The sequence below is a fragment of the Pithys albifrons genome, chromosome 14 (assembly GCF_047495875.1).
Source record: "Pithys albifrons albifrons isolate INPA30051 chromosome 14, PitAlb_v1, whole genome shotgun sequence".
Lineage (NCBI taxonomy): Eukaryota > Metazoa > Chordata > Aves > Passeriformes > Thamnophilidae > Pithys > Pithys albifrons.
This window is the reverse complement of record NC_092471.1, coordinates 12,208,193-12,235,606: the sequence shown is the minus strand read 5'-3', so window position 1 is coordinate 12,235,606 and position 27,414 is coordinate 12,208,193. Positions and strand designations below refer to the sequence as shown.

Here is a 27,414-nt window from a genome sequence, read left to right as displayed (position 1 = left end):
AAAATGACAAAACATGATGATACAGCAAAAACATACCAAACCCCCCAAAAAATTTAATGAGCTACTCTAAGTGAAAACTGTCCTCCTGTTTAGACTTTTCAGTAATCTCAAGGCCTTTTTTTTTTATTTGGCAAAGCAGACACAAAAATTTTGCTACAGGAGACTGCATACTGCATAACAGGCTGGTACAAGTTTGAAAGCCACTGAGCAGCCACAGGGTGGAGATTTTTGATGTCACAGAATCAGTTGTGCATCTCATGTTAATGCAAAGAAAATCTAGGCATAGCAACACTTCTCCTGCACATGAACAATTATTTATCTACACCCCAATTGAACAAAGAAAATGGATACAATGACAACATTTCAAGTGCAGAAAAATCCACATTAAAAGCAAGATTTAGGTGGCTACCATCAGTAGTCTGCATTTAGTAACAGCTTAACTATCCCTAGTTCTGAAAACTAAGGGACTTACTGGGTTTTCAGCTACAGAAAATAAAATACTGCAAATCTCAAGGGATCTCCAAGCTACACTTGATGCACATAGTACAGGTTGGGAACCTGAGCAAGTCTCCTGCCTTGTATTAGGCAGCCAGAAGGCTTCAGCAGCAGTTCAATTCCTGGCTCTGGCCAGTAGGACACATTGTCTTAGGTGACAGGTAAGATGATAAAAAATACTGGATATAACAGGGAGTTGTAACTTATCATCAGGAGCTTGTCACCATCTCCATGTCTATTAAAATCTTTTAGTTTTCAGCTACACAAAGATGAATAAGAAATCAAGGCAGCTTTTAAGAACCAGACTGGAACAGCTCAGATTTGCTTCTTACTGTATTCTTGTTGCCTCCCCTTCATGTACCTGTAGAGACAAACTCACAACTGCCATTTCCTTTGCTGTGACTTTTCCATAGCAGGACACAACCAAAGGCTCTAATTAATCTATTCGTGTTTAGCTAATCCCTTCATTGGATTTTCCTGACAGCTCCTACCCCATTGAATCTGTGTATGGAGAGCAAGTTCTTTTCATTAGTATATAAAAGGAGGGATGGTATTGGTTTACTGGTCAAAGGATAATTCTTCCAGAACAAACTCAGTCTTTTATGTCTTACATGGATTGAAGAAAACTGCTTTCAATGCCACCAAAAGAATGGAGTTTTGTTTGTTTGTTTGTTTTTCAGTTTGAAGGAAAAAAGCACACATTTGGACACAGGTTTGTTACAGTCAGCTCAGTGAAATGAATGGCCTAAGTTATCCTCAAAACTGGTTTTGGCTGGAAGCCTGCCTTACACACTGGACACATTCCCCTCCCCTCTCATCAGGCCTAAAGGTGTTGGTTACAAGGCAGTGTCTGCATATTCCACTCCCTCCCCACCTCCCAGCTGCCACACACAACAGCATTGGACAAAATATTTCAAAAAGCTAAAAGGCAGATGAATGAGGTTCCTGGAGACAACAGCAACTTGAAATTTTGCAACACTGTGAAGGGGAAAAAAAGTGATTTACCATTACACACATGCAACTGCAGGGAAACTCAAGAGCTAATTGTGTGCACATAGGGAGGGGGGTAAGGGAATGTCTAAACCCCCACACTTCAATAATCTATTAGTATTTGAACACATAAGGGTTTAACAGTATTGTAATACTCTTTCCACGGGAAAGATTACAGAGATGGGGAGGGAAGCCAGTCATGCACAGACCTTGACCCTTACAAATTAGAAATTTGCAGTCAAGAGAAGGAGGTGGTGCAGATTCTTACAGGAGCACACTGGGTAACTCAATAAGGTGCCTTTGCAATCTATCAGAAGAGTTTTGACATAACCCAGGTTGCTTACAACTGAATTCTCAATCCAGATATCAAACAACTAGATAAGAGAAAGAAATAAGAAATAGATTGAACATTTACATACTAGTGCAATTTCTTTATTCTGACATCCTCCTCCTGTATAATTTTATCACAAACCCAAAATTCTGTTTGATAACTCCTCCCATTTCTAGAAGAGCAGAGTGACATTACTGAACCTGCCCTACAATGCACTTTGTACTCACAGACCAGAAGCTTCCTTGACAGCTCCATTCTGATGGCAGCAAGAGGTAAAGTAAGAATGAAAAAACTGATTGTGTACAGCCACCGATTTTAAATGCTGGTGTGGCCTGCAATACATTAAGACCCCCTGAGAGGTTTAAATGACCACCAAGCTTCTGCATGCAACATGTGTGGGGATTAACACGCACACACCAGCTTGATAAACAGATGTTGTCCTGAAGGAAACCAGACAGTTATTTGACACCACACAATGGTAAGCTACTTCGTCAGGTGAGAATAACTCCCTCTAGCAGGAAAAAGATGCACAGAAATCACTGAAATAACTCTGCCTAAACAAAATTGGCCAGAATTTTAAAGCAAATTTTAAACAGCAACATTCTCTAATGATAGGAGCACAACTGAACAGTGGAATAATATTTCACAGTTTGTGAGGAAGGAGCAAAGACCAAGCAGCAAAGGCTAGAAAAAAATATGCACTCAAGTCACACTATGTTGCTATTGCTGTTTGTGTCCTGTATTTGCATCTTCCCATACTTTTCTCTAATGACTTCACTAGGATTTATTTGCATACATATAATGAAGCCTTTTGATCATTTGGTTTTACTAAGGCTCCCATTCACTAGAATGGTCAAAGGAAGAACCAGCCATAAAACCCATTCAAAAGCAATTTATCTTTGAGGGTTTCCATACAGCACACAGTTCTTCTCTAACAGTTCTTGAACCTGAAACTTGCAATTCAATCCTGGCGACTTTTCACAGATACAAGTAACAGAAGTGCTTCTGATTTGGTTAAAGGTCTTTCCACCTGCAGCAGGTTTAACTGTACAGCTGCTCAGACAAGGAATTGTCGTTATTCAAAGACATAATCTCAGCTTGAGGATGGACACATAGCAGTTTTATATTTTCCTTTCCCTCCAAGTGTTATAAAAAGTTAATAGAATGAGCACATGCTCCTTAGAGTTTTAGATTATCAAGTGCCTCAGGTCTCTCAGTATTTACTGGCACGACACAACCAGCTGCTCTTGTTAGCAATGAGCAGGTAATGAAGTTAACACAGTCCTTCTTTCTTTAGAGAGTGAAGGAAAAAAGTTCTAGCATGATATTCATCAGCCCCACCAGGGTTTTACTGCCAAGGGGGAGGGGGAGAGGGGTTAGAAATAATGCAAGTGTAATTAGGCTAAAAATCCAGGTTTTTAAGTCTCCTAGTCCAGAAAATAATTTAATAGGACTTCACATTTCTCCAAGTCTGTCTCTAGACCACCTGTTTGGTAAAATAAAGTGGTGTCTTGGAATTCCTACAATATCTACATTTACTCAAACACATTCAATTTTACTGCTGAGAAGTTCACAAAGCTGTGGAAACTGCAGATTCCCAGCTTGCTCTTGCTCATGATTTAAGGTTGGCAGAAGAGAATTTTTGCAGTAGAGATTGCAATTGCCTGTTGGACAACTGTGGAACATGTAATCCTAAATTAAAGCTTATATATAGGGAACAAATCCTGCACCTTACAGTTATTCTGGCTGCTATAAGAGTTGCCTAAATGTTAATTACATCACCCTCCTCATTCAAATATGACAACTTACCAGTCAGGAGCATTAAGTGTAACATCAGAGAAAAAAGGAGAATAAATATTGGATAATCCTATAAATATAAAGACTGACTCTTCTGTTAGAAATGCACTCTGAGTAAAATCAGCAAAATCAACCTATAAAAAAGCACCAGTTACAAATGCCTTTGCTGCAGGAGGATGGCTATACTACCCTTTCTCATGCAAGTCACAAACTCAATTATCCCTACCTCTATTTATAATGGAAATAAAATTCAGTCTTTCAATTCCAGTCACACAAAGATTAAACTTTATTTTGGTGGTGGTCCTGAAGAACATCCTCATATTTATTAGCTTGCCAAGATCTGAGTAACAAAGTACCTGCACAGTTATATATTAAGGATTTACTGCTCATCCAGGTCAAAGATTTCACCATTTATCTTGAGCAAGCTGAGTTTTCTTTCACTTGCCTGGACAGAACTATAACCAACAAACAAAAGGGTTTGTGTGGATTTGACAAGCTGCTATTGTGAGTTCTAATTAGGATTTCACATATGTGCTCTTTAGGATTACACAGTAGTACAGCTCTGCAGATAACAATTCAGTGCTCAAACACCTGCGGGAAGTCAACTCTGGCAGCAAAGCCATCACAATGCAGTAACGTTGCTAAAACAATGACCCTGCATTCAAAGACTATTGCATGCCCTTCTGAGGAATTGCTTCCCTCAGTCTACCTAAGGATGCAAAGACAGTAAGTTCCATAGTGTAAAATATAAGAGTCAAAACATGTTTGCAGAAGTTCTTGACCAACTTTTTTTTAATTTTATTTTAAAGTAAGGGAACTTCTGACATGTAATTTAATCTGTTGCACTTTGAGGCATTATCTTTCTTTGAAGTCTTCACAACACAAGACCTGTTCAGACTTGCAGAAGAAGCTCTTTGCTGTAGTAGCCACAGTTTTGGCCACTGTGAATGAGAACACCAGAGACAGATTAAAAACAGACTCTCAAACACCTCATGGATAAACAGCCCTTCTTTATCCTCTTAAGGGGCAGCACTAGGTGTTTGTTGCTGAGGTACCAGAATAGCTTATAGTATAATAATAAAATTAAACATAACTGTAAGAAACCCACTAAACTAGCTACTGTACCCTGAATGAATATCCTGCTTATATGAAAAATTTATGAAATAATAAATTTTCTCTTAGAATACAGTTACCATTATTTCATTGTAATTAAAGGACTATTTAAACCCCCCCAAAAATTATAAGCAAGAAAAACTTGCTGTGACTACCTTCAGAATACGCAAAAATCAAAACAAGCTTGTCTATATCAGAAGTATTGTCCTACAGGAAACAGAGGTGAGCTCTTATCTAAAGATGACTGAAATTTTCTGCCTGTACTAAAATGATATGGATTTTTACTGCTTTAAACTGAACTAATTAAGGCTCTTTAATACACAGTTCTCTGTAAAGGAAATCTTTCACAGGAGCTTCTGGTTAAAATGAAGGCAATACTTGCAGCAGCAGATCTTTCCATAGACTGGCTGACATAGTGTAACTATAGGCAACTTTTGCACTTAGAGACTCTTCACTGAATGAAAGCCAAAACACTTGTTTAACTTTCATTCATCCCAAACTTTGGCTTTAAGAGGGGAAAAGCTGACAACTCTGCAGGACATGAAGAAACTTTAAGCAGGCAGTACAAGGAACACAGTTAGCCCCTGCAACTCACAGCAGCTCATTCTTACTTCCTACAAAGGCTTCCGTCTTCAAAAATGATTGTTGTCCCTCTGCTTTAAGGAGTGCTGCCATCCTTGCACTCCAGTGCAGCCAAGGAAAAGGACATGGACAGTTCCTAGCACTCATGAAAACTCTTACATTTCTGTGGTCTGCTGGTGTCACAAGACAGAGAAAGGGCTTTAGTGCAGTATATTTTACCGGGCAAGACACAAAGAAAGCCAAATAATCATATCAAGCTCTACTGCCCCTCTCACAAGCATTTCAAAGCTAAATTTGAAGAGAGCTGAGAAGTCAAATACTTCTATCCTAATGAACACAAATATCCTAACAGCTCCACATCAGGCTCTATGACTTGGCAAAAGTCTCCTTTAGCAGCAGCTCAGGTTATGTGCTACCTTCGTGCTGCCATCCAGAGGCAGCATCTTACAAAGCATCTGTGTTTAGATTTGGCCAGGGCACCTCCCGGTAAACAGTTCAACAAGCAAAGAGCACTAAAACAGAATGTAAACTACAGGTGGTCTTCTCAGCCCATTTCCTCTCCAAGTTAATGAACTGACAGATGCCAAACACCACATTTCCCTTTTCAGAGGGCAGTGGAACACCTGCATGAACATCTAAATATACAGCATAAACAGAGAAACATCCTAAACAAAGTAACTCTGGCTGACTTTTCAGTTTTGGAATGTGAGGCTTTGGGGATGGACAAGTTTCATACCACCTTTGTAGGCAGTCAACACTACTGCTCATTTCAGTTCAAAATGCTGAAGTCTGAATGCAATCCATCCTCTAAGTTTTATATAGATGATAAGCAAACTCCTTAGGCAAGTACAAAGCCAATGAGAGGAATGGTTAGTTTTAAGCATGCCTGCACCTTTGCCTGTTCAGCTACACATCTCTGCAACTCCCACTAGCACTAAGACACCGGCATGGAGCACCTGGCAGGCAGGCAGTGGAAGGGCACAGTAAACCACTTTGCTTTTCAGGAAGTCTCAGTTTTACTTTTATTTTACACACAAGTCTCTAATCACCAGTCTCTTGGGCCTTCCTGATTTTTTCCAGCTGCAAATAAGAAGTGCCATATGGTACTCATTACAGGTTAAGATTTACTAGTCATTTAGGACCTTTCCCATGTGACAGGTGTTAGATGTTGCCACTTTCTATAACCATGTCCAAATGTAACACAAACCTAGACCAAACTGCCAGTTAAGCCTGTAAGTCTCAGGTAGACTTCCAAGCCAAGTATTATACAGCCATAATGCCAGTCATTATGGCAATCTGTTTTCAGCCCTTTCCTGGTTAAGAAAATGGAAGAAAGACACAGGCTCCAGACTAATTCCTCAGGAAACATCCTGTTCCTCACCTTCATCCATATAACATGCAACAGAGAAGACTTCATATCCAGAGTCCTGTTAATGGATGTCAGTCAGTTGTCACTGACAACTGCACCTTCGAGTGTCAAAAGCATGAAGCAGACCACACAAGTAGAGAAACCCACTTCTTCCTTGAAGAAAGGAGAGGCAAAGTAGAATAACATTTCAGATTAATCCAACCCACTCTGGTCTATTTTGACACCACAGAAAGCTCTAAATTAATACCAAAGATTAAGCAAGTATAGATGGTAAGGAGAATAGAGGCTGTGCAGGGATATTGCATTGAGATGTTATCTGAAGCACACACCCTCTTAACTGCCAGAACAAGACTTAACTCACTTTAAAGCTTGGTGGGTGTCTGGGGGATTTTTTTGTGGTGGAGGTGGTTATTGACTCCATTCTCCTTCAGTTCTTGGACCAAGTATCATAGCTTCAAGGTTCTTCTAGGTAAAGCTGTTTTATCCTTTGTTTATGCCCGTGGCAGCAGCACACTGTGTGTACACTCTAACACCTAAAGAGAGCACTACAGGCAGCACTTTCTCTGTTCTGCTCAGTGCTAACAAAGAGCTACTCTCCACGCTCAGGTAATCAAAGTTGAAAAAGCAAGTGGCACTGAAGAGGGCCAAGTTAAACAAGGAGGCAACGGAGACAAAGCAATTGTCCTAACCCTATAAGTCAAAGGCACTTATAAAAGAACACAGCATCAGGACCTGATGAGTTGGGAGGCCCTTTTCTTTAATACACAAGTTGACAGAATTTGAATATTTAGTGAGAGCTCTCAGATGCCTGTTCAGGAACTCACATGCTTGACTTCAGCAGACACAGAGTACCCTCAGTGTTTGCCTCTCAAGTGCATTTATTTGAGCCCTGGCCATGTGCTAGTAATGGCTCAGGGTCTCCTTAGAGCACTGGCACTTCAAGTGAGGTGCTTCAGAGCAAGGTGCACCTTCCTATTAAAAAGTGACCTTATACTGATATGGAGAACCACAATAGTAATTTCCCACAGACTATTTCACAGGGACAAAGCAAAAGGGGGGGTTTTGTTGTCTTTAAAATGCTGGAAGACAGCTGCAGGCTCCTGCTCAGTGAATGTTCTATCCAGCACATGCAGATTGTGGGATTAGATTCTCAGACTTGGTTAGGAGAAATAGATTTCACTCCCTTACATCAGAGAAATTACACCTTGAAGCTGTACATTACATTATTCTGAGAATCATTACATTTGAATTGCACTGATCACCACTAAACAGAAAGCATGCCCTGGGAATTGTCACACTTCTCAGAGATTCGTTACATGAAAAAAAAATTAAGTACATGTAAAGAACTAACGAAAAGGACTATAGATCAGATCTTTACATAAAAAACTTGTTGGATGTTCAATGCTTTAACATTGTATCAGTAACGGCAAATAAATCTGATCTGTGCCAGAGAAAGAGGGTGCAGGGGGGCAGGAAGGGCACTTTATACTTTTGTTTCAAAGGGGAACAAAAGGAAAGAGAAGGGAGGGAGGAAGTCTTCAGTAGAAGCATTAAGCTTTTCCTTACTTTGACACATGTAAATTTAGATATTGCTTTCTTCAGCAACTGATTTTATTCCCAGTCCCTATGGAGGTTACTCGTAGCAAGTTAACAATATCTAACCTGAAGCACCTCATTATGGTGATTCTCTGACCAAGTCCCAGGATGTCACTGAGCTGCCTTCTTTGCAATATCACACAAAAATACTGTCAATTTAAAAAGTGGGAGTAGGCAAGAAGAAAGCACATGTGGTTCCACACCGCAGCAAAATAATTAAAGTGAGGAGATCCATTCATAAGAAATAGCTCTCAAGTTTTATTAAAACTAGAGATGCAGTCTGAAGCTTGGCAGGAATAAGAAACAGCCCCTGGCATTTGTACACATTCCAAAACAGAAAGTCACTTTCTCTAAAGGAAAGCATTCCCTGAGGCAGCCCGTTTTAGGGAATATACCAGCTCCCACAAGTGCTATTTGGAGCTGAAAATATTTCAACAAGATAACCTGCTTCAAGTTTGTGATATATTCTCAGTGTCCTGCAGTAACCAGTAGGTTAATTACAAGCACTCAATATGGAGCCTTTGCACTAAGTTTTGACAGCAAGCGAGGTTTGGAACAGAAGATACAGTTTCAATGTCCTTTTAGTCGGCAACTATCAGAACAAACAGAGAAATTCCAGATAGCTCTGCTTTGAGTAAGAGGTCATCTAATCTCTACTCCAGAGGAGAAGGATTATACTTGCAGTCAAAGTTTTACTATGACTCTACAATAAATTACAAGCTTGGAATACTAGTACTTTTTAATTTTGTTATCTAAGTAAAATTATTCATTGTTAAATCCAGCAATAGTTTTGTGCTGTGTTAACTTTGGCTGGATGTCAGGTACTCATCAAGTCTCACTATCACTCCTCAGCTGGACAGGAAAGAGAAAATACAATAAGAGGCTTATGGGTCAAGACAAGGAGGGAGAGATCACTCAGCAATTGTTGCCACAGGCAATACAGACTTGACTCAGGGAAAGATTTTATTGCAAATCAAAAGTCAGAGTAGGGTAACAAGAAATAAAACCCAGACCTTCAAACACCTTGGGCCCTGCCTCACTTTTTCCAGGCTTAACCTCACTCCTGTTTCTCCACCTCCTACCCCCCAGCAGCACAGAGATGTTGTGGTCAGTTCATCATATGAGGTCTCTGCTGCTCCTTCTACCTTAGAGGGAGAACTCCTCACACCCGTCCCTCCAGTGTGGGGTCCCTCCTACAAGAGAGTGCTCCACAAACTTCTCCAGCATGGATCCCTTCCACAGAGTGCAGTTCTTCCAGATCAGGCTGCTCTCCAGTGTGGGTTCCCCCATGGGGTCACAAGTCCTGCCAGCAAACCTGTTCTAGCATGAGCTTCTCTCAACATAGGGTTGCAGGCCCTGCCAAGAGCCTGCTCCAACATGAGCTTCCCATGGGGTCACAGCCTCTGGGCATCCATCCACTCCACCATGGACCCCCATGGGCTGCAGGGGCACGGCTGCCTCATCATGGGCTGCACCATGGGCTGCAGGGGAATCTGCTCTGGCTGCTGGAACACCTGCCCCTCCTTCTGCTTGACCTTGGTGTCTGCAGAGCCAATGCTCTCAGACAGTCTCACTCCTCTCTTCCTGGCTGCTGTTGTACAGCAGTGTCTTCTCCCATCTTAAATATGCCATCCCAGCGGTGCCACCACCATTGCTGATGGGCTCAGCTCTGGCCAGCAGCGTTTCTATCCTGGACCAGTTGGCTTTGGCTCTACTGGACAGTGGGGCAGCTTTTGGCAGCTTCTCATACCCCCTCACATGACCAAAACCTTGCTATGCAAACCCAATACTACTTTTTAGGCTTAGTCTCTCCTGTCAAGCATAGGGAAAGACAACAGAATTACTAAAAGTCTCCAGCTTTGGGGTTCAGTATGTCAATATCATAAAAATACACATTTCCTAAGAATGACTAGACCTGTCATGAAGCATTTTCTCATTCAAGCCTAAAAGTTAAGAAATTTTTTAGATTCACTTAGGATGCAAAAATAGTGATTTTCATGGCACTTTCCCTATTAAGAAAGGACCAAATGAATATTGGAAGTTAAACTACCATAACAAAACACACTCAACCCTTGCAACTTCTCATCCTCTTTGGATTTTCTCCTTGTTGATTTAAATATTTAATGATTTAAGAATTAAAAGTAATGGTTTTGCAGAAATCTCAAAGTTTCCCCCCACATCTGACTACACTGTGATTAGATGAAAAGATAAAGTGAAGTCAAACACAAATTTGCATTTTTCAGTGCAGTGAAGAAGCCTCCTTTTCCTTCTGAATTTGCCCTTTAAGGCTGAATACACCAGAGAAGTGTTCTTAAACTAATTCAGAATAAGTATTTTCTACGATAGTCAATCTACATTGTCTGAATGACAGCTAGAAATTGCTTTGCCTTTCAGAAACAATGGCTTCTGCTGTCTTTCTGTGTAACAGGTTGTTTCAAAGTAAGTTGACTCAAGAAAAATCACTGCCTCATAGAAAGGATTATTTTTAAAGGTTTTTAAACTGACTTCATAAGCTCCTTCACCCAAACATTACTTTGCAGTGGCATATCTTGTCAGGAAATCAAATTTTCTGGGAGCTGAAGGCTTGTCTAACCTTGCCTGCAAGTCACGTTAGTTTTCATTGCTTTAAGTAAAGCAATTTAATTGTGGGTTTTAATAATTGCTACTTTAATTCAAGGTGTAGAAAGAGTGCAGTTCATTGCCCAAGGGGGTCATTTTCTTCCTCTCTATCAGACCCTGGGGGATTCAAGTACATTAAGATTTGCATTTGAAGAATCAATGTTGTATTTAACAGACACACACTGATGCTGGAAAGGAATATATTGACAACTCATGAAAAAAACACACTGTCTTTATGAAGGAAGATTAGCCTTCATTGCTAACAAGGTGAGTACAAAAAAATCAGATATAATTGTTGAATTAATCAATGCTAAAGTTTGACAGCTTTATGTAGTTAATAACTAATGCTTGCTATATTTTCCACACAGGATGCAGGAGTTAGAGTGGACAGGAACCAGAATAGACACAAATAAAAATAACTGTTCTCAATATACTGTAAACTTTTGACATCTACAGAATATTAGAGATACAGAGAAGTCCAGTGTATATCATCAAAATAATTCTTAATTTCCCTGGCTAGTTTTAAGTAGCCCTGGATTCCAAGTCACCAGTTTTGCATCACACATTTATACTGTGATACAAATTAAGTTACTGCTTAGTACAGACTAAGACACATAAGCTGCATCTTTCTAGAATAAGACAGAAAAGTAGAAGACTCCGACCATAAGAACAGCATGAAGTAGTCCATAACAGGGACAAAAGATTGCCAGCCTGTAGCACCACAGGAAAGCAAAAACCCAGCACCCATTGGCAACTGATTGTTCCAAACATCTTGCTAATGACCTGTAATAGCGCTGAGTTTTGAATTATATTTCAAGGGCTCAGTACAAATGTTGTAGGCTGCTTCACTTTAGCACTGTGGTTGTCAAATAAGGCCAAATTTTATGTTTTGCATAATAAAGTTCTGCATTTTTGTCTAGCCCAGTAGCTACATAAAAAGGCAGTCAAACCGAAAAGTAAGCTAGAAAGAAAAGTCTGCATAGCTCTGCTTCATTTTCTGTATAAAAGTACTAAAAAGATACTGCAACATCTGTTACTTACAGCAGCAGTTCCTAAAACCTGCTGAGCTGAAGGGCCTCTATGAAGCTTCATCTTTGGTGAATGGCTCTAGAGTCTTAATGTCTGAATTGAAGCCATTCCACTCCAGCTTTGCTCCTCATTTGCCATGGCCCTCAGGCAGGTCTGTGCTGCAAGGGGACAAGCCAAACCTCTGTTTCTTCTACCAGAGTCAATAAGGTGATCTTATAACAGAAATACAACTCCAAATATAACACAAGGAGGTGAGAGACGCAACTTCTACAGCAGAGAAAGCTGTCAAGAGATTAAAGTCCTAGTTTCATACAAGTGAAACATTTGAACACACACCAAGGATTTCCTCCTTGCTCACTGTTCCTTTTGGAAAAAGGGTGTCTACCACATGCATAGACCTCAGCTACAACCAAGGATTGTACAAGTCAGGTTTCTAAAAGCATCTAAATTCCCTAGGAAGCAGTAATAAATAAATAGCATATTTTTCTCTTTTTTAATGGTGTTGTTCAAAACTAAATTTTACCTTGCTAACAACTAAAGGAAGTCCTAGAAAAAAAACACTTTACAACATGTTTAATATATTTCAGCAGAAAGTTCTGACAGACACAGACACTGGCAAAAAGACTTAGGCTGTTTTCAGCCAGGGAAGTCAATAGACCTGTGCTTACCTTGGGAAAAGCTGGGAGGGAAAGCAGGGGTTCAGCTGAGCTGCAGTAGCAAAGCTTATCTAACACGCACCGGGGTCCTGTTAGACTGGAGTAGGATGGTTGTGCAGGTCCAGCTATGCCTCAATGAAAGGAACCATTTTTTAGATAATAAAGTAGAACCAAAAGTAAATTAGCCAAGTGCATTGCACAGAGATGCCTTTTACAGTGCTGGTGAGAGAAGAGATTGAAATTCAACTCTGACATTTTAATACTCTGTAGAGATTAGGTAAAAGAAACAAAATACAGCTGAGAGACTAAACTATTTCCCTTCCCCTCCAAATTGGAGGAGACAAAGAAATCCAAAAGCAGAGCTGCAATAACCGAGAGCCTTCAAGGGAACCTGAAATCCATAGCTGTAAAGCTGCTTTCTTTCTGACTCCTAACACACCTTTCAGGAGAGACTAAAGAATTAACAGATTTAAGCTAAAATGTAAAATATGTAGCACAACTTTGCAATTATCTATTTGCCCTTTATCCATCTCTCCTAAAATTAAGATCACATCACCCAGTTTTTGCTTCTTGCAGCTCCTCATAACAAGTTTTCCAATAAAGACTCAATCAATTGCAAAGCAATTTTTTTTAAAAATAAGCATCAAATGTCTTTTTTTTTAAACAGGACCCTTTCCTCTTCAGCTCAGCTATGTTTATTCTGATGATAATTTCACATTACATTGAAGCTTTTCCTCCACACACTTAACAGTTACATAACCAGAATGCTCAGCACATCACCTTTTTCAGAAGCTGCACTGTACCAATGATATTTAATAAGGTTTAATCACACTGCAAAACTTTCACAGGAGGTCAAAGGATGCTGCCTAAAGATTCTTAAAAGTGTATCACTACTATAGCTTGTGAGCAAGTTTTGTTTCAGGTAGTCCTGAGAAAAGATGGCTTACAGCTCTGAAAAGTCTGCTGTCAACACCAGATCAGCAAACCTGCATCCAGCAAGAACCTCAAAGCCCCGCAGCCGTTTTTACAAAGTCCACGTGGCCTTAAGAAACAGACAAGCGAAAAGTGTCTTGACTCAAAGCAATTTGTGTGGCATCACCACTGGCAGAGGCTGCTTTCCACACTTCCACTCAGAGCACTTGTGCAACACTATTCCTAGAACATGTGAGTGAGTGTTATCTGGGCATCTTGTTCTGTGGTGATATCTGTGGAGAGTTTACACAACCAAGACAACTGGAGAAGGAGGCACTTTAATCTCAGTGAATGACAGGTAAAAACGCTCAGTGCATCTTCACTGTGAGTGTGGAGCAGATACCTCACTTTGCCTGTTTGAAAATATGCACATTAGATTTGCTGGGATGTTACTGATGTTTTCAGTTGCTTTGTAAAATATAGAAAAACGTTTCCACAGGTTTTAGTAAACCCAACAGCAGCAAACTAATTGCAGTAAGTATCATTGCTTGTTCATACTGGGAAAAAAAAGGAAAAAATCACTAAAAAAATTTACATTTACTGTTAAATAAATTAAATAATGCTTTGTCCTAGGAAAATTTGCCTTTCTGCTCTGAAAAAGGTAACTAATAATAGCTTTCAGTGATTAGATTCATTCATTCAGGAAAATGAAAGCCCAGGAAGTTCCACTGAAATATCAGCATTTCCATGATGTGGAATAACTGATTAAAATACATAATGATTTTGTACACATAGCTGCAAGAGACTCCATTATGGTCCAAATAGCTTTTATATTCTGTTTCATTCAGGACTTCTTGGATTTGTTCGTATTTTAGTACATGCCAGTACCCAACTTGAGATATAACTTTTCCTATATGTCTTTAACTGAAAGCTGTGAAAGGTCAAAATCCAAGCACATGACAAATGACAAGTTGCAAGCAGAAGGGCTTGAGCCTTGATGTTATAAAACCAAGTCTTGTGCATGACTAATCAAGACACATCCACGGAATTTCAGGATGAAATACTTTCTGAATCCTAAAGCCAGCATCCATTTCTTTCTGCTTTTACAGACCTAGCTTTTGTAACTAGAAAGAGCCACTGCCAGTTATGAAATGGAAAATAATAAGAACTACCACTGCCATGATAAAATAGTTAGGACAAACACAAGAAACACAGCTGACCATCACTTATAAATTAAAAATATTAATCAAGGACATTGTAATTAATGACATGGTGCCACATATTTATATATATGGTAACCTTTGAAAGGAAAAACACTCTCAACTAAACTTAGAGAACTTTCACAAATAATACATGACTTCCTTAAACAGAAATGATACCCATCTTGCCAGCCTACCTTACCATATTTGAACAACTGTTTTCAGCCCTGTGCTTCATGTCAAACTGGAATTATAATGGAAGCCAAGGAAAAAAGACATTGCAGAAACTATTTCATTTTTAATAACTTTTGGGCTGACAAAGTCTACTTAAATCTAGGCCTTAACTATGAGGGAAATGTTTTTCAATATAAACCAATAGACAGTTACTAACTTCAAGTGAGTTTCATAAATAGCACAATTCAAGAATCTAGCCCATTTATGTTCTTTAATTAAAGAGATGTCCCAGTCACAACTTGCAATCACTTCATTATAACACAGTGCAAGTGTAAACCTGCCAAGAGAGGGGGGTAAACAAAATCTGCTTATAAAAGAGTTAACTGGCTTATATGCATATATGTAGATTTACATTAAATTCAGCAGGGCACTTGGGCAACAATATTGTCTGTTAACATGTATTATAAGGACTCATATTCTTTGCTGAAAGCATGCAACAAATAAGCACTTCTTTTTTTAATACTCTAACTTGAAATCACTTGATGTATTGATGATACCATCCTTCACCTCATTCATTCTCCATCTCTGAAGTAATACCATTCTGAGACTCCCAGTTACTTTTACACTGTTCATCAGTAGGTACACTCTTCATGCTACACTGGGTCTGCATGAGACTGCACAGCATGATCTAATACCACTCACCAAGTTTAGACTGTGGGCTATGAAAATCCACCAATAAAATCAGAACATGAAATACTGTGGGTTTTTCACTAGAGGGATTTCCCTATGATGTGCACATCAGCAAATGCCTCTCAACTACATTCTGTCACTTTGTAAGTGATCACAGCCATACACACTGTTAAAATAACGTGGGGCAAAGAAGGTACACCTTTTAATTTGAAATGTGCATTACAATGCTGAATAACAATTGCAGACATTATTTGAATAAAGACACCAGAATGACTTACAGTCATCCCACAAAATTTATGCAGTTGGGGGGAAGGTTCTGACAGAAGGTCCCATAACAAAATTCGCAGAAGAGACAGTGAGTATCAAGCATACTGCTACAGCATTTAGTCAATCCTTTCTGACAATGGGAGGAATAAACTGCTGATCCTCTTTAGTAGGGATCAGCATCATTTAGTGTTATCACACAATATTCAAGAACATCAGAACACCAGAGTGTTGAGAAAACCATTTAGACCCTTATGACTATAGAGCAGTGGGATTTATATAGATTGGAACAGAGGCATCTCTCTTTCCCCAACCCCCACTAGCCCTTGAGTCTTCAGTTAATCTTATCTCATTGCAAATCCTAAAAGAGAGGCTGCAGCACAAGGTGGTGTTAGGAACCAGAAATTCCACCGTTTTCTTTGCTCCTTTCTTAATTTCTTCCAAGGTAGGGGACTGCCTACCGAGTCACCACAGTTCCCTTCTCAGATCCCCCAGATTCCCACCAATTGCACACACAGAACTGTGCTTGGATACTTTCCTGAAGAAAGGAAAGGGCCACATTTGTGCACACAAACCTCCCCATCTTCAAACGCCATCTGCTTAAACAGTGAAGTCCTGTAAGTAGGACTACCTAGGTCCTGCTTTATGGTGGGAGTTAAGGCAGGGACCCGGGGTGAGGTTGTACTGAACAGAGTAGCAGAACTGGTGCTACAGACAACGTGGAGACAAGCGGTGCTCCACAGCAGCGAGCACTGGTGGCACAGTGGTATCGCTTACACTTGGGTTCCCACCTGGGCACGGTAACAAGGGGGGGTAGAAGAGGAAGGAAGTATATTATGGCTGGTCTTTGCTTTTTCAAGGGGCAGATGAAAGGTCTACAAAGTTTCACTGTAAAGGAATGCACTTCAAAGGAGAGTTCAAGACAAGTAAGATTTTGTCAGCTCCAACTACAAAATTGAAGGGAGGGGGGGAGTTGCAGAAATGTACTCTACACTTCTTACTGTAACATATTATGACTTTTCAACTAGAGAGTAATTCTAAACAGAAATCTGGACTCATTACCCTTCCCAAGTAAACTTAAAAAAATTAAAAGACTGTAAAATCTGAAATTAACCCATGATAAACTGTGAGCCTTTTAGATAGTTTCACCAGCCTTTTTAGTTAATTTCCCCACTTGTTAATAGAGAGAGGTCTTAGTCCAGGACCTCGAAACCTAAAGCTAGGGATCACCTCTCCCATCTCCCGGTTTCAAGGCCCTGCCACTCCAGAGAAGCTGGAACAGCATCCCTCTCTCAAGAGACCAAAATTCTCCAGCCCGCTTACTATGCGCTCCCTGCCACACTGCACACATTTACCATCTCCGTTAGCACCCCAACTTGGGTTTTTAAGAAAGCAGAGTACAACTCTGGAAAACTGAGCCCCAGTCTGAGGCACAGTACTCCGGCAAGCCATGCCCAATGCCTCCAACTCGCGCCACGTCCAGGTGCGACTCAGGGCTGCAGGTGATGGCTCAGCAGCAAGAGCGCAGACACCCCTTCCCAAAGGTCCTTTGGAGGGAGAAGCAGGGGCGAATCACTCCTCCTTTGTCCCGGAGGAACAGCGAGTTCAGAGCCCGCACAAAGCTCCCCCGGGCTGCTCGCGCCGCGCACTCCCGGTCGCCTCCTGCCTCCCCGCAGCGGGTCCTGTCCGTGCGGGCAGCACGCGGGTCCAGCGCAGACCCGGCCCGACGGCAGCAGCACCGGGGGCTCCGTGCGGGCAGGGGCCGCCCTGGAGCCCCGACACCTGCGGGCAGCCCAGAGACCCTCCCGCGCGGCCCGGCCTCGCCGCCGCCGGGCTCCTGTCAGGGCGAGCCCACCCTCAGCCATCCCATCTTCGAACAGGCTCCAAATCTTCCCCTCGAGGCTCCCCCGGGGCGGCCGCGCCCGGCAGGGACAGCACCCGGGCAGCACAAGGAGGGCGCCCCGCACTCACCGCCGCCGCCGCCTCCTGCGGCCCCCAGCACCCCAGCAGCAGCACCAGGCAGCCGGCGGCCAGGCTGCAGCTCCGCCACCGCGGCTCCATCCCTCCGGCTCAGGCGCTCCGGGGCCGGCCCTGCGGCGGGGGCATAGCCCGGCGGGGCAGCGCAGCTCCTGCAGGCGGCTCCCGCCGGCCGCCCCGATGGCAGCGCCCGCCCCTCTGCCGCACTCGCCCGCTTCCCCTAGCTCAAGTCCTCCCGGGACTACAGTATTCCTCCGCTCCGGGGGCGGTGTGGGGCGCGCTGCCGCTGCGCTCTGAGGGGGCTGCGATCCCCCGCCGCCCTGCCCCCGGGCGCCGCGGTTTTGTCGGCTCGAAGGGCGGGCGCCGCCTCTCCCCGCCCCGCACCTCCACCGGGCGGGCGGCTGGACCCCGGACTATTTTCTGCAGCGGAAGCCGCTCTGTGAGCGTGTGTGGCCAAGGGGGAGTTGTTGGCAGTGCCGGGTCGCCCCTCCGGAGGGGCGGGCGGCGGGCGCGGGGCTCGCCCGAGCCGAGTCCCGGCCCATCCGGCCCCGCTCAGGTGCGACGCCTCGGCCGAGACCGCGCAGACTTCCTGCCCGGGCACGCTGCGAGCACAGCGGCAAGCGAGCAGTGACCGACTGCGAGCGGGCAGCGCTGGTGACCCCAGCCCGGCCGCTCCCCCGGGTCGAGGCGCCCTCGGTGATCCGCCGTCGCGGGGGAAGGAGCCCGCGGAGCGGCCGCACCGTGCCCTGCCCGCCGCGGGTGACGGCGGACTCTCCTCTTCCTCCCCGCGGGCTGCCCGGGCCATGGGGCGCGCAGGGTGAGTGCCGAGGCGCGGCCCCGCTCCCCGCGGTGTCCCTGCTCCCCACCGTGACTCTGTCCCCTTTGCCTCCCCGCAGGGCGCTGGTGCTGCTGCTCCTCTGTCTGGGCGCGGAGCTGGCGAGTGCGGTAAGTGCGTGCAGGTCCAGCGCTCGCTGGAGGTGAACGTGCCTGGTCAATCCTGTCGCGGTTGGGGCATCCTTCGGCCAGAGAACGGACACCTCCCCGCCCCCTCGGAAAGATGCGAGGATTTGTTTTTAATTGCCGTGCACCTCTGCTCCGGAGCTCCTTTGTGCCCTTCATCGGCTCGACTTTGACTAGTTCTGTAAAGTAGGCTGGGGTGTAAGACCAGCTGTGCGCGGTGTAACAGCTTTCGGGGTCTGGAAGCGGGATCAGTGACTCACTTTGCAACTGACTGCCTTTCGTTCCTCTTTAGCCCCTTCTCAAACTTTCCTGTTAAAAGCAGACCCTCTAGGTCCTTGTTCGCAAGGGATGCTGTCGGGAACACATCATAACTAAGTAAAAGTGATGTGAGAAATTAAAGGATTGAGCTGTTAAATGTTGTATCACGGTTCATGACTATGGATTAGTAAATGTGTTTTAAATTCCAAGTTGGTATACAGAAGCAATGACTTTATGATCTGTCAGTGAGAATTTTATGACATAAATATGGATTTTCTCTCGCTATTCCTAATTAATGTTTAAACAGATTAGTAGAGGATTGCAGGCTTTTTAAATGTTTCTCATTTTCTTCTTTTTCATGTTATATTAGATTTTCTTCAACTGGGATGCTGCAATTGTTAGCCCACTCAGCTAGTGAATAAAAGAGTCCTTTGGAAAGTCTGTAGCCTAAATTAAGTGTCCAACTCATGTAAAGTCAGCAGTTAAAAAAAGTCTCTGTTGTAGTGTAATGTAAATTAAGATTGTGCAATAATATTTGTGGTGTGGATAGTGAATTAATGGAGGTAGTATAATATGTTTTAAGCAAGTTTATTTCCATTCAACTTCTAACAGATTTCTAACAAAACTAGTTTAAAACAGGGGCTTGACTTGTCAGACAGTGTTTTTCTGCTGCTTTTGATTAAAATTTTAAGGATTTAGAACTTTTCTGTACAACTGAGAAGAACTCTTGAAAAGGCTTTTAATAGCAGAGGGGTTTATACTTTTCTTAAATATGAAAGGCTTGATTCTGTTTTGCATTTTTCATAATCAATTGCACTAGTAGAATTTCATCATCCTGATCAGGTGGTAGTTACAAGCTCTAATCTTCTCAAAGATTAAAAGATTAGAGAATTTTATTCAACAAAACCAAGAACTGTTCTTCTGAGAGTTCTTGCTGTAGAGGAATCTCAGTGGAATTGACTTTTATAAACCAAGTATTTTAAAGGCTCTTTAGGCAAATGTGCCATATTTTGTTATATTTTTTATGAATTGATGTAATATGACAGTGAAATGATTCCTGATTGATGAAGATGTAAGTGACAGCAGATTTTTAATTATTCAGCTTTGCTTCCTACCTGTTGGAAAACACATCTTTTAAGCAGTCATATTTCTGTTAGGTCTTTAACATCTCTTGTTGCCCATAAAGGGACTCTGTCAATGAGTCTATTGCAGTGAGTAAGATTAACATCTACATGCTATTTCTAAGTCTTCCTGACAGTTTTCTTCAGGGTTAGAAAACAATCAACATCTTATTTGCTGTGTAATCAGTCTAAAAGTATGAAAAAGTATCAGAAATATTGCTCTCTATGTCTAAGCAGTTAATGGATTTAATGATTTTTATTAAAAAGGCTGTCAAACATGTCCAATAGGGAAGATTAAAACTATGTTTTGGCAACTTCAGATTCAACAGTAGGTTAGTGACTTTCTAGTATCACTGGTGTAAAAACATATCCTAACACCTTTCCAGCATGAAGTAAGTTGTTAAGAGAAAGTACTGGTCATTGAACTTGCAGTTAGCAGAGCTTTTTTAGGAAAATCAGGGTCTCTGAAACATTTCTTGATAGTTTCCTGGTATATAAATTGAGGTGATGGAGTATAGGGAAGTACAATGTTAATAAAATGAGGTTACAGTTTTCAGTTAATAAGGAGTAAGTAATAACTTCTAGAACACTATTTACAGAGTCAACTTGTTCAAGATGGTGTAATTTATAACTGTTGTTCATATTTTGTTTCTTTCAAATAACCTAATTTCAATAATATATCTATTGTAAAGGAACTATCCCTAAAATACTTCTCCAGTTCTTGAGTGCTCTTCAGGAATGGTCTTGTGGACATGATTAGTGTAGGCAGAGGCTCCTGTGTCAGGCCAGCACCTTGAATAAAGTTCTATCAAAGATGGTGTTGACCTAGAAGTCTCAGTTATGAGATGTAGTCTTCCCCTTTTCTGTAAGAACAGGATTTTAAAATGTATCTGGATTATTTTCTCAGTTTATAGTTATTTTTCCGTATAAATGATGATATATTTTTAATGGCAGTATAAAATTATTCTTGTAATGCAATCTATGTTTTCTTGAGCCAAATGTTGAAAACATGGATGACTTGCAGTTACATATGGGGTTATTTTGCAAAGAGATTGTTACCTCATTTATAGACCAATTGCTGTGAGTGACCTATGAGGTTTCCCACAGTAGCTTTCAGCTGAAGTCACTCCAGAAGCTGTGCTTCATTCATAGTTTCTATCTTTTATCATCAATAATTTGCATTAATAATTAGCCAGGAGTGTCACTACAAGACACTGTGAAAACATAAACCAGCAGTGTAGTACTGTCTTTGAGACATCCTTTGCACTAAGATAAATGGCAAGAGTTGGTCCAGAACTAGAGGGGGTAAGACCCAATGTGAGAACAGAGCTGGAGCAGCAGGGCTTTGCTTTGGCTGATCGCTGTCCTCCGCTGAGGCATTTCCAGACTACAGGGCAAAATAGAGATTTTAGGAGAGTGACTTTTTAAAAGATAATCAGAGGTTTGCTGATGTTTCAGGGTTGTACTCATAAACATGAGGTGAAGCATGAGCTGAAAATGGTCACAAAACCTGGAGACAGCCTCTTGTTGAGGTTACCTTCTCTTCACAAAGCTCTCAGCTGAGCTCCATCATAGTCCTAGCAGTCATTCTGTGCCCCCTGGGAGCATACCTGGCATACAGGTGACATGATAACTCCTCATTTATTTCCTCTCTGTTACTCAGCTAGTTGAGTGCAGCTGGAATACGTGCTAGTTTTGATGTGATATCCTAAGGAATTACTGTTAGGATTTATTGTAAGGAGTTACCATCAGATATGTTGTGTTGGAACCCCTGAGCTTTCAGATGGAGTTCAGTTAGCTTTATTTTATGAGTGTACTATTGCAACTCTTCCATTTTTTGCTTATAAATGTGCAGATTAACTAGAGCCACTGTTTTTTTAGCACTTAGTATCTTGTTCAGCAGAACATCTTCACTATCCAATTAAGGTAAATAAAAACTACATGTGAAAGCCAGTTCTGGGCAGTCTGCTCTATTTTGAGTAAGTGAAGCTCTGCTAGTTTATGACAAGCTAGCCTAAGTGATCTCATTTGTCTCTTAAGATATCCCAGGTTTTCTGTGTGTTTTGTTTCTATATCTATGATACAAATGTCTCATAACATCTTTTCCTTTAATATGTACTGGACGAGCTTCATTGAACCAAGCTCATTGTTTTCAGTGGCCAAAAATAAGTTTTGTCCCAGAGCCTCTGACAGAGGGGGGAAAATAGCTGTTTAATTATGGATATTTAAAAGCAGAGTTGTAGCTCTCATCGTAACACTTTCCACTTCAGTTTCTGCAAATACGATGTTATCCATTGAAGAGGTATTTATAAAGTTTTGTTTTCTTTTTCTTTGCTATTTTAATCAGTATTTATTAGAATGCAATCATTCTGTAATTTGATTTTTACAGCTGTGTCTTTATATAGTAGTCAACTTTATGGGGAAAAAGGTAATATCTATAGTAAATTTACTTGTATAAGGAAGGAATGTACAGAATTTAAGAAACAAAGTAAAATACTAACCTAATCTTCTAAATCTCTGGATTTGTTTACTAGATAAGGCAGCTTCTAATGTGTAAGAATGCATGGGTGTGGAGACACTTGTTTGGTGAAGATTCATGTACTGCATTGAGAACTGTCATTCTGTGAAGATCAAGTTTGAGTGGCAAAAGGTCTATTGTAAAATAATAAGAATTATACCCTGATTCTGTAGCAAAATAATGATAATTACTAAAAAAAGAAGCTGACTGTTCATAACAGTCCTAATTATCGAGCTCTTGCCAAGACATGTTGAGTTCTAGGGCAAATTTTCATTTTAAGTTGACTATCCCTTCCTCTCCCATCTGAACAAATAATTGTTTATGTGCTGAATATTTACTGGGTGCTGAAGACAATTGAGCATACCAAGTGTCAGTTTATTTGGCACTCAGATACTGTGTCAGGCTCCAGCAGCCATGAAAGGGAGCAATGCCAGGGATTGTGCTCTGAAGAGCTTTCTTGCTATCGGTATCCATTGAAGGTTGTGGCTGCCTTTTGTATAGGTGTGAGAGGTACTGTGTGACCTGAAGCAGCACTTTATTTCCCGTTCTGGACAGGCTTTGCTACCAGCCACTGTGTTCCCTTGGCTTAAGAGCTGCTGTTGGTAAGTCATGCTGGTGTCTCTGAAGCAGGCAGGACCTTTCTGATGGGGCTTCTCCACCCTTTGTGCATCCTTGCTGTAGAGACTCTAAACAAGTAAGTTCTGGTACCTCACTAACTCTTCCTGCAGTAACATGCTGGTGGTTACAGCTATGGGAATGTTACAGAGTGCAAAAAATAATCATGATGGTAAAATGGCTCTGGCTTGCAAATGTCTAACTCCACTGGGTCTTAACTCTGCCTCTTGGTTAGTTTTTGTATACTAGTCATACTCTGTTGTAGACACAGAACTGCTTCAGGAAGAGGACTGGTAACTCTTGCCCTTTTTTTGGTTTTTTTTGCTTCCATAGGAAGCTGGATTGTTTTTTGAAAGGAGCATAATTGATCCAAAAGCAATTTCCTGATAATACAGATACTCTGATTGTCTCTGCAAGTACTTTTGCTCCTGAGTGCTCACTGGAGCATTAAAGTTAGACATCCAGCTGTTCTCTTGTCAGTTTTGTGGTTTTGTGAGTGATTTTTTTGTGATTATCAATTTTTCTAGCGTCATTTTTTAGATACCTCAAAATAATAAATGTAAGGTGTTCTCTCTGGGGAAAAGAAGGTATTCTTATACTGTAGAGTGGTGTAATAGTATTTTGAGGTGATCATGAAGTCATAATGCATATAGATGAAAAATTCTTTGCTGACAGATTTCTTTCTTGGTGTACTTGACCACCTCTCTTCCTTTGTAATTGGGGTTGTGTGCCCCTCCATGGGTAATGATTTTAAATTAAATTATTGCCTAGATACTAGTATGAAGTTGTACTACCAGATCAGAAAAGAAGGCACTGTGTCAGCTTAAATGTTATAATGATGATAAAGAAGAAAAAATAAGAATTTTTTGAAGCTTTCATTGATAAATTATTTTCAAGCTCTCTGAAAATCTGTTCTCAAAATAAAGGATTGCTTTCTTTGTTATTGTGGACAAAAGTAAAATGAAAGTATTTTTGCTGTTACCTGTGGAAGGGATTGTTTTAGCAAGGTCAGTCTGTGTTTCAGAAGGGATTGTAAGGAGGCTGAATTGCTTGTTAGAGGGTACCTGTCAAATGCAGCCTTGGTAGTGACTGCAGAGTTAAGTATTGGAGAAAGAAAATCAGTGGGAAGAGTGATCAGTCATTATTTTCCTTAAGTGGTTGGGGTTTTGTTTTTTGGGTTTGTTTTTTTTTAATATGTTTGGTTTTTAAATTTTCTCTTCTTTCAAAATATTCCTATAGCCCAATAAGGCTCTCACTCTTCTGAGAAGGCTATAAACCCTAACTGAACTTAACATACTTATTTCCATTTACATGTCTGAACAGAAAGAGTATTTAGAGTGGAATTATGCAGTTCTTGTTACCTGTTCCTTGCAAAAAAGGAATTTGGAGGTGTAGGCAACAGATCTGAAAATACTTGGGCAAAGCAAACAATTTGTTCCTGTGCTTTTTGCGCAGATTTCCTTCAGTTCAGCCTACCTTGGGCTTTCCCATACAGCTTCTTCTTCTCTTTTGGTGTGATTTATATGGAAGTTGTGTTGCTGGTTTCCACTACTGTGTTTAACTTTCTACTTTCAAAAGTCGTTGATGATAATTTTACTGCTTGTGTTCAAATTCATCTTTTCAGAATTGTGTCCTCTCAGGTTTGAGGAAACACAGAGGCAAAAATCATACCAAGCCAAAGGAACTGTTCCATGGATCTGCTTCTTTGCTGTCTTTGCCACATTTGTAACAGTTCATGCTGTCAGAGGTGACTGCTGCCCTGATTCTGCTCTTACCCAAATGAACACAAAGCTGGAGAGATTCCTGAGGTCTGTGCCTTCCTTCTCCCAGGCACTCAGCAATAGGACGAGGGGGCACAGGCTCAAGCTCTGCCAGGGGAAATTTGAGATCTAAAAAAAATTCTTTCTAGAGAGAGTAATCAGGCATTGGAATGGCCTGCCCAGAGAGGGGGTGGATTCCCCATTCCTGGAGGTTTTTAAACGAAGATTGGCCGTGGCACTGAGTGCCATGATCTGGTAAAGGGACTGGAGTTGGAACAAGGGTTGGACTTGATGATCTCAGAGGTCTTTCCCAACTCAATTGATTCTATGATTCTTCTTGTTTCTGCAGGATTTTGATTAGCTTTGGCTATGCCAACCTCATTGGGCCACTAAACCAGCCCCTCCAGTTTGTATGGTCTCTGCTCACTTGCTTACCTTAATGCTGAGAATCAACACTGTGAACCAAATTGGTCTGATTTAGTTCAGTCCACTGACTCGTCAGTATCTACTGTATTCTGAGTTTGTCTTATTCACTCCCTGCTCTATTTTCTCCTATTTGGCTGCAATCTACTGTACTTTGTACAGCCTCCAGCCCTTGCCTCAACGTGCTCTTAAGCTGCTCTGCCTTTCTGGCTGTGCTTTGTGCTGCAGCAGTCGGGGAGGCTGCCAGCACCACTCCTGGCGGGAAATCCTGCAGTGCTTTCTCTGCTGCCTCCCTCCAGCAGCACCGAGGACGTGTCAGTGCCTGTTACCCAGGAATCTCTCTTGCACAGATCTGCTTCAGAGGGTTGCACCTAATGTTCCTTGCTTTCCCCATTAGTAACAGGAGCAAACGACTCCATCCTTGACACAAACATTTGGCAAGACCCCAGTGTGATGTATAACAGGTAAAATCTAAACATCATCTGGGTGTTGTATCTGGACTAATTGGGAACTAGCTGGAAAAGGCAATACATCAAGGTTTCTGTAAGATATGAGACTAATATTTCATTTTCCTTCAGGTTTGCCTATTTGTCATTTTTCAGTGTCTGTTGAAGGGGAAAGAGGCTGGAAAGAAGATAGCAACAGCAACATTAACTGTTTCCATAGCATATTTTTTTGGCTGACAGATCAAAACCTACAGCTTTCTAGAGATTGGGCTAAAATGTTTGTAAAGAATTAGCTGAAAGTCAGCTGCATAAATGAATTCATAGCACTGTTTGGAGGGATTGACTTTGACCTAAAAAGTAGAGGAGAGGAAAATTAAAGGGCAGCTAAGCAAGAAATGGACTTATAAATGCAGCTGTGCTTGTTAAAATCTCTGCAAATTAAATGTCACCAGCTTTATTTTTTGCTAGTAGCCTAATTTTGAAGCTCTAAATAGCAACAAGTCAGTGTTTTGTCTTTTCCTGACTATTTTAATTACTGCATTTACCTTACCTGTTCTCATTGCATTAGAGTGTTTTCAAATCAGCTTCTTATGTTCCTTAGCCTATTGTTTGAATAATTGAAGATAATATTTTCTACTGAGGTCTTGCCCTCACAAGTAGTAAGGCATCTCTCTGTGGAAAAAATCTTAAACCAAAAAGTATTTCCTTAGAAAATTATGTAATTATAAAACAATTGATGACTCTATTACTGTTATAGTTTACTTTTGAGTTAGTCTGTTTAGGATTCATAATCTGGCAAGTCAATTTTTCAGAATAAACCATATTCTGAAATATATATAAACTCATTACTGTAACAAAAGTTAAAGAAATTAATTGACACATTGAATAATGGTTGGACTTGCCCAAGGAGGAGCCAGGACTATTTTAAAGTTGTAAGAGTTCTCCTTATATCAGTCAAACTTTTGCTGTGAAAGAGTGTACAGTTATCACTTACTCTGTATAACATATTTATTTAATTTTTTAAAAGCGATTTGGCATTATTGCTACTACTATAGTGGAAACACTTCAAAACAATAGGAAGGTGAATCATTGTATTGTACTTTGATGATTAAAGCTATCCACAGAGCAGGCTGCAACTGAACTGGAAGAACATAGCCTGCAGGAGCAAAAAGCAAGCTTGGAAAATTAAGAGTTTATGGTTGTCTTCAGACTTTTCCATAAAAGGAGCCTGTAGGCTTTCAGCCTCTGCCCTCCTTTTGAGGTTTTTAGGCTGTCATCAAAGTGTGTGTGAGGGGTTGAAAAGTTGGAGCATTATCTGTAAAATGGCTGTATCTTTGTAGTGCCTTTTGTACAAAGTGCAGCACATGTGAAGTGTGGATTCAGCTGGAAGGGGAGGTTGGCAGGCCCTGTATTGCATTGCACAGTGTATGTATATTTTGCTTAGAACATGCTGAGTCTTTATTGCCAGAAAGTATAAAAGTATGGTGAGTCTCAGTCTTGTGGGCATGACCGAGGTGATT

The 27,414-nt window shown here is 41.3% G+C and overlaps 2 protein-coding genes across 3 annotated transcripts in view; one reads left to right on the top strand and one right to left on the bottom strand.

Moving 5' to 3' along the window:
• Positions 1 to 18,125, bottom strand: part of COL4A5 (collagen type IV alpha 5 chain) — a 78,742-nt gene extending 60,617 nt beyond the window's left edge. The window contains exon 1 of the mRNA XM_071569134.1: positions 17,788 to 18,125. Within this exon, the coding sequence (XP_071425235.1) occupies positions 17,788 to 17,877 (90 nt within the window). The 5' untranslated portion in view covers positions 17,878 to 18,125. The remainder of the gene's footprint in view (positions 1 to 17,787) is intronic.
• A 382-nt stretch (positions 18,126 to 18,507) lies between these two features.
• Positions 18,508 to 27,414, top strand: part of COL4A6 (collagen type IV alpha 6 chain) — a 123,341-nt gene continuing 114,434 nt past the window's right edge. For both annotated transcript variants that reach the window (XR_011699018.1, XM_071569132.1), the window contains exons 1-2: positions 18,508 to 18,610; positions 18,690 to 18,738. Coding sequence is in view for 1 of the 2 variants with exons in the window: in XM_071569132.1 (XP_071425233.1) it covers positions 18,597 to 18,610; positions 18,690 to 18,738 (63 nt within the window). In the remaining variant the exon portion in view is untranslated. The remainder of the gene's footprint in view (positions 18,611 to 18,689; positions 18,739 to 27,414) is intronic.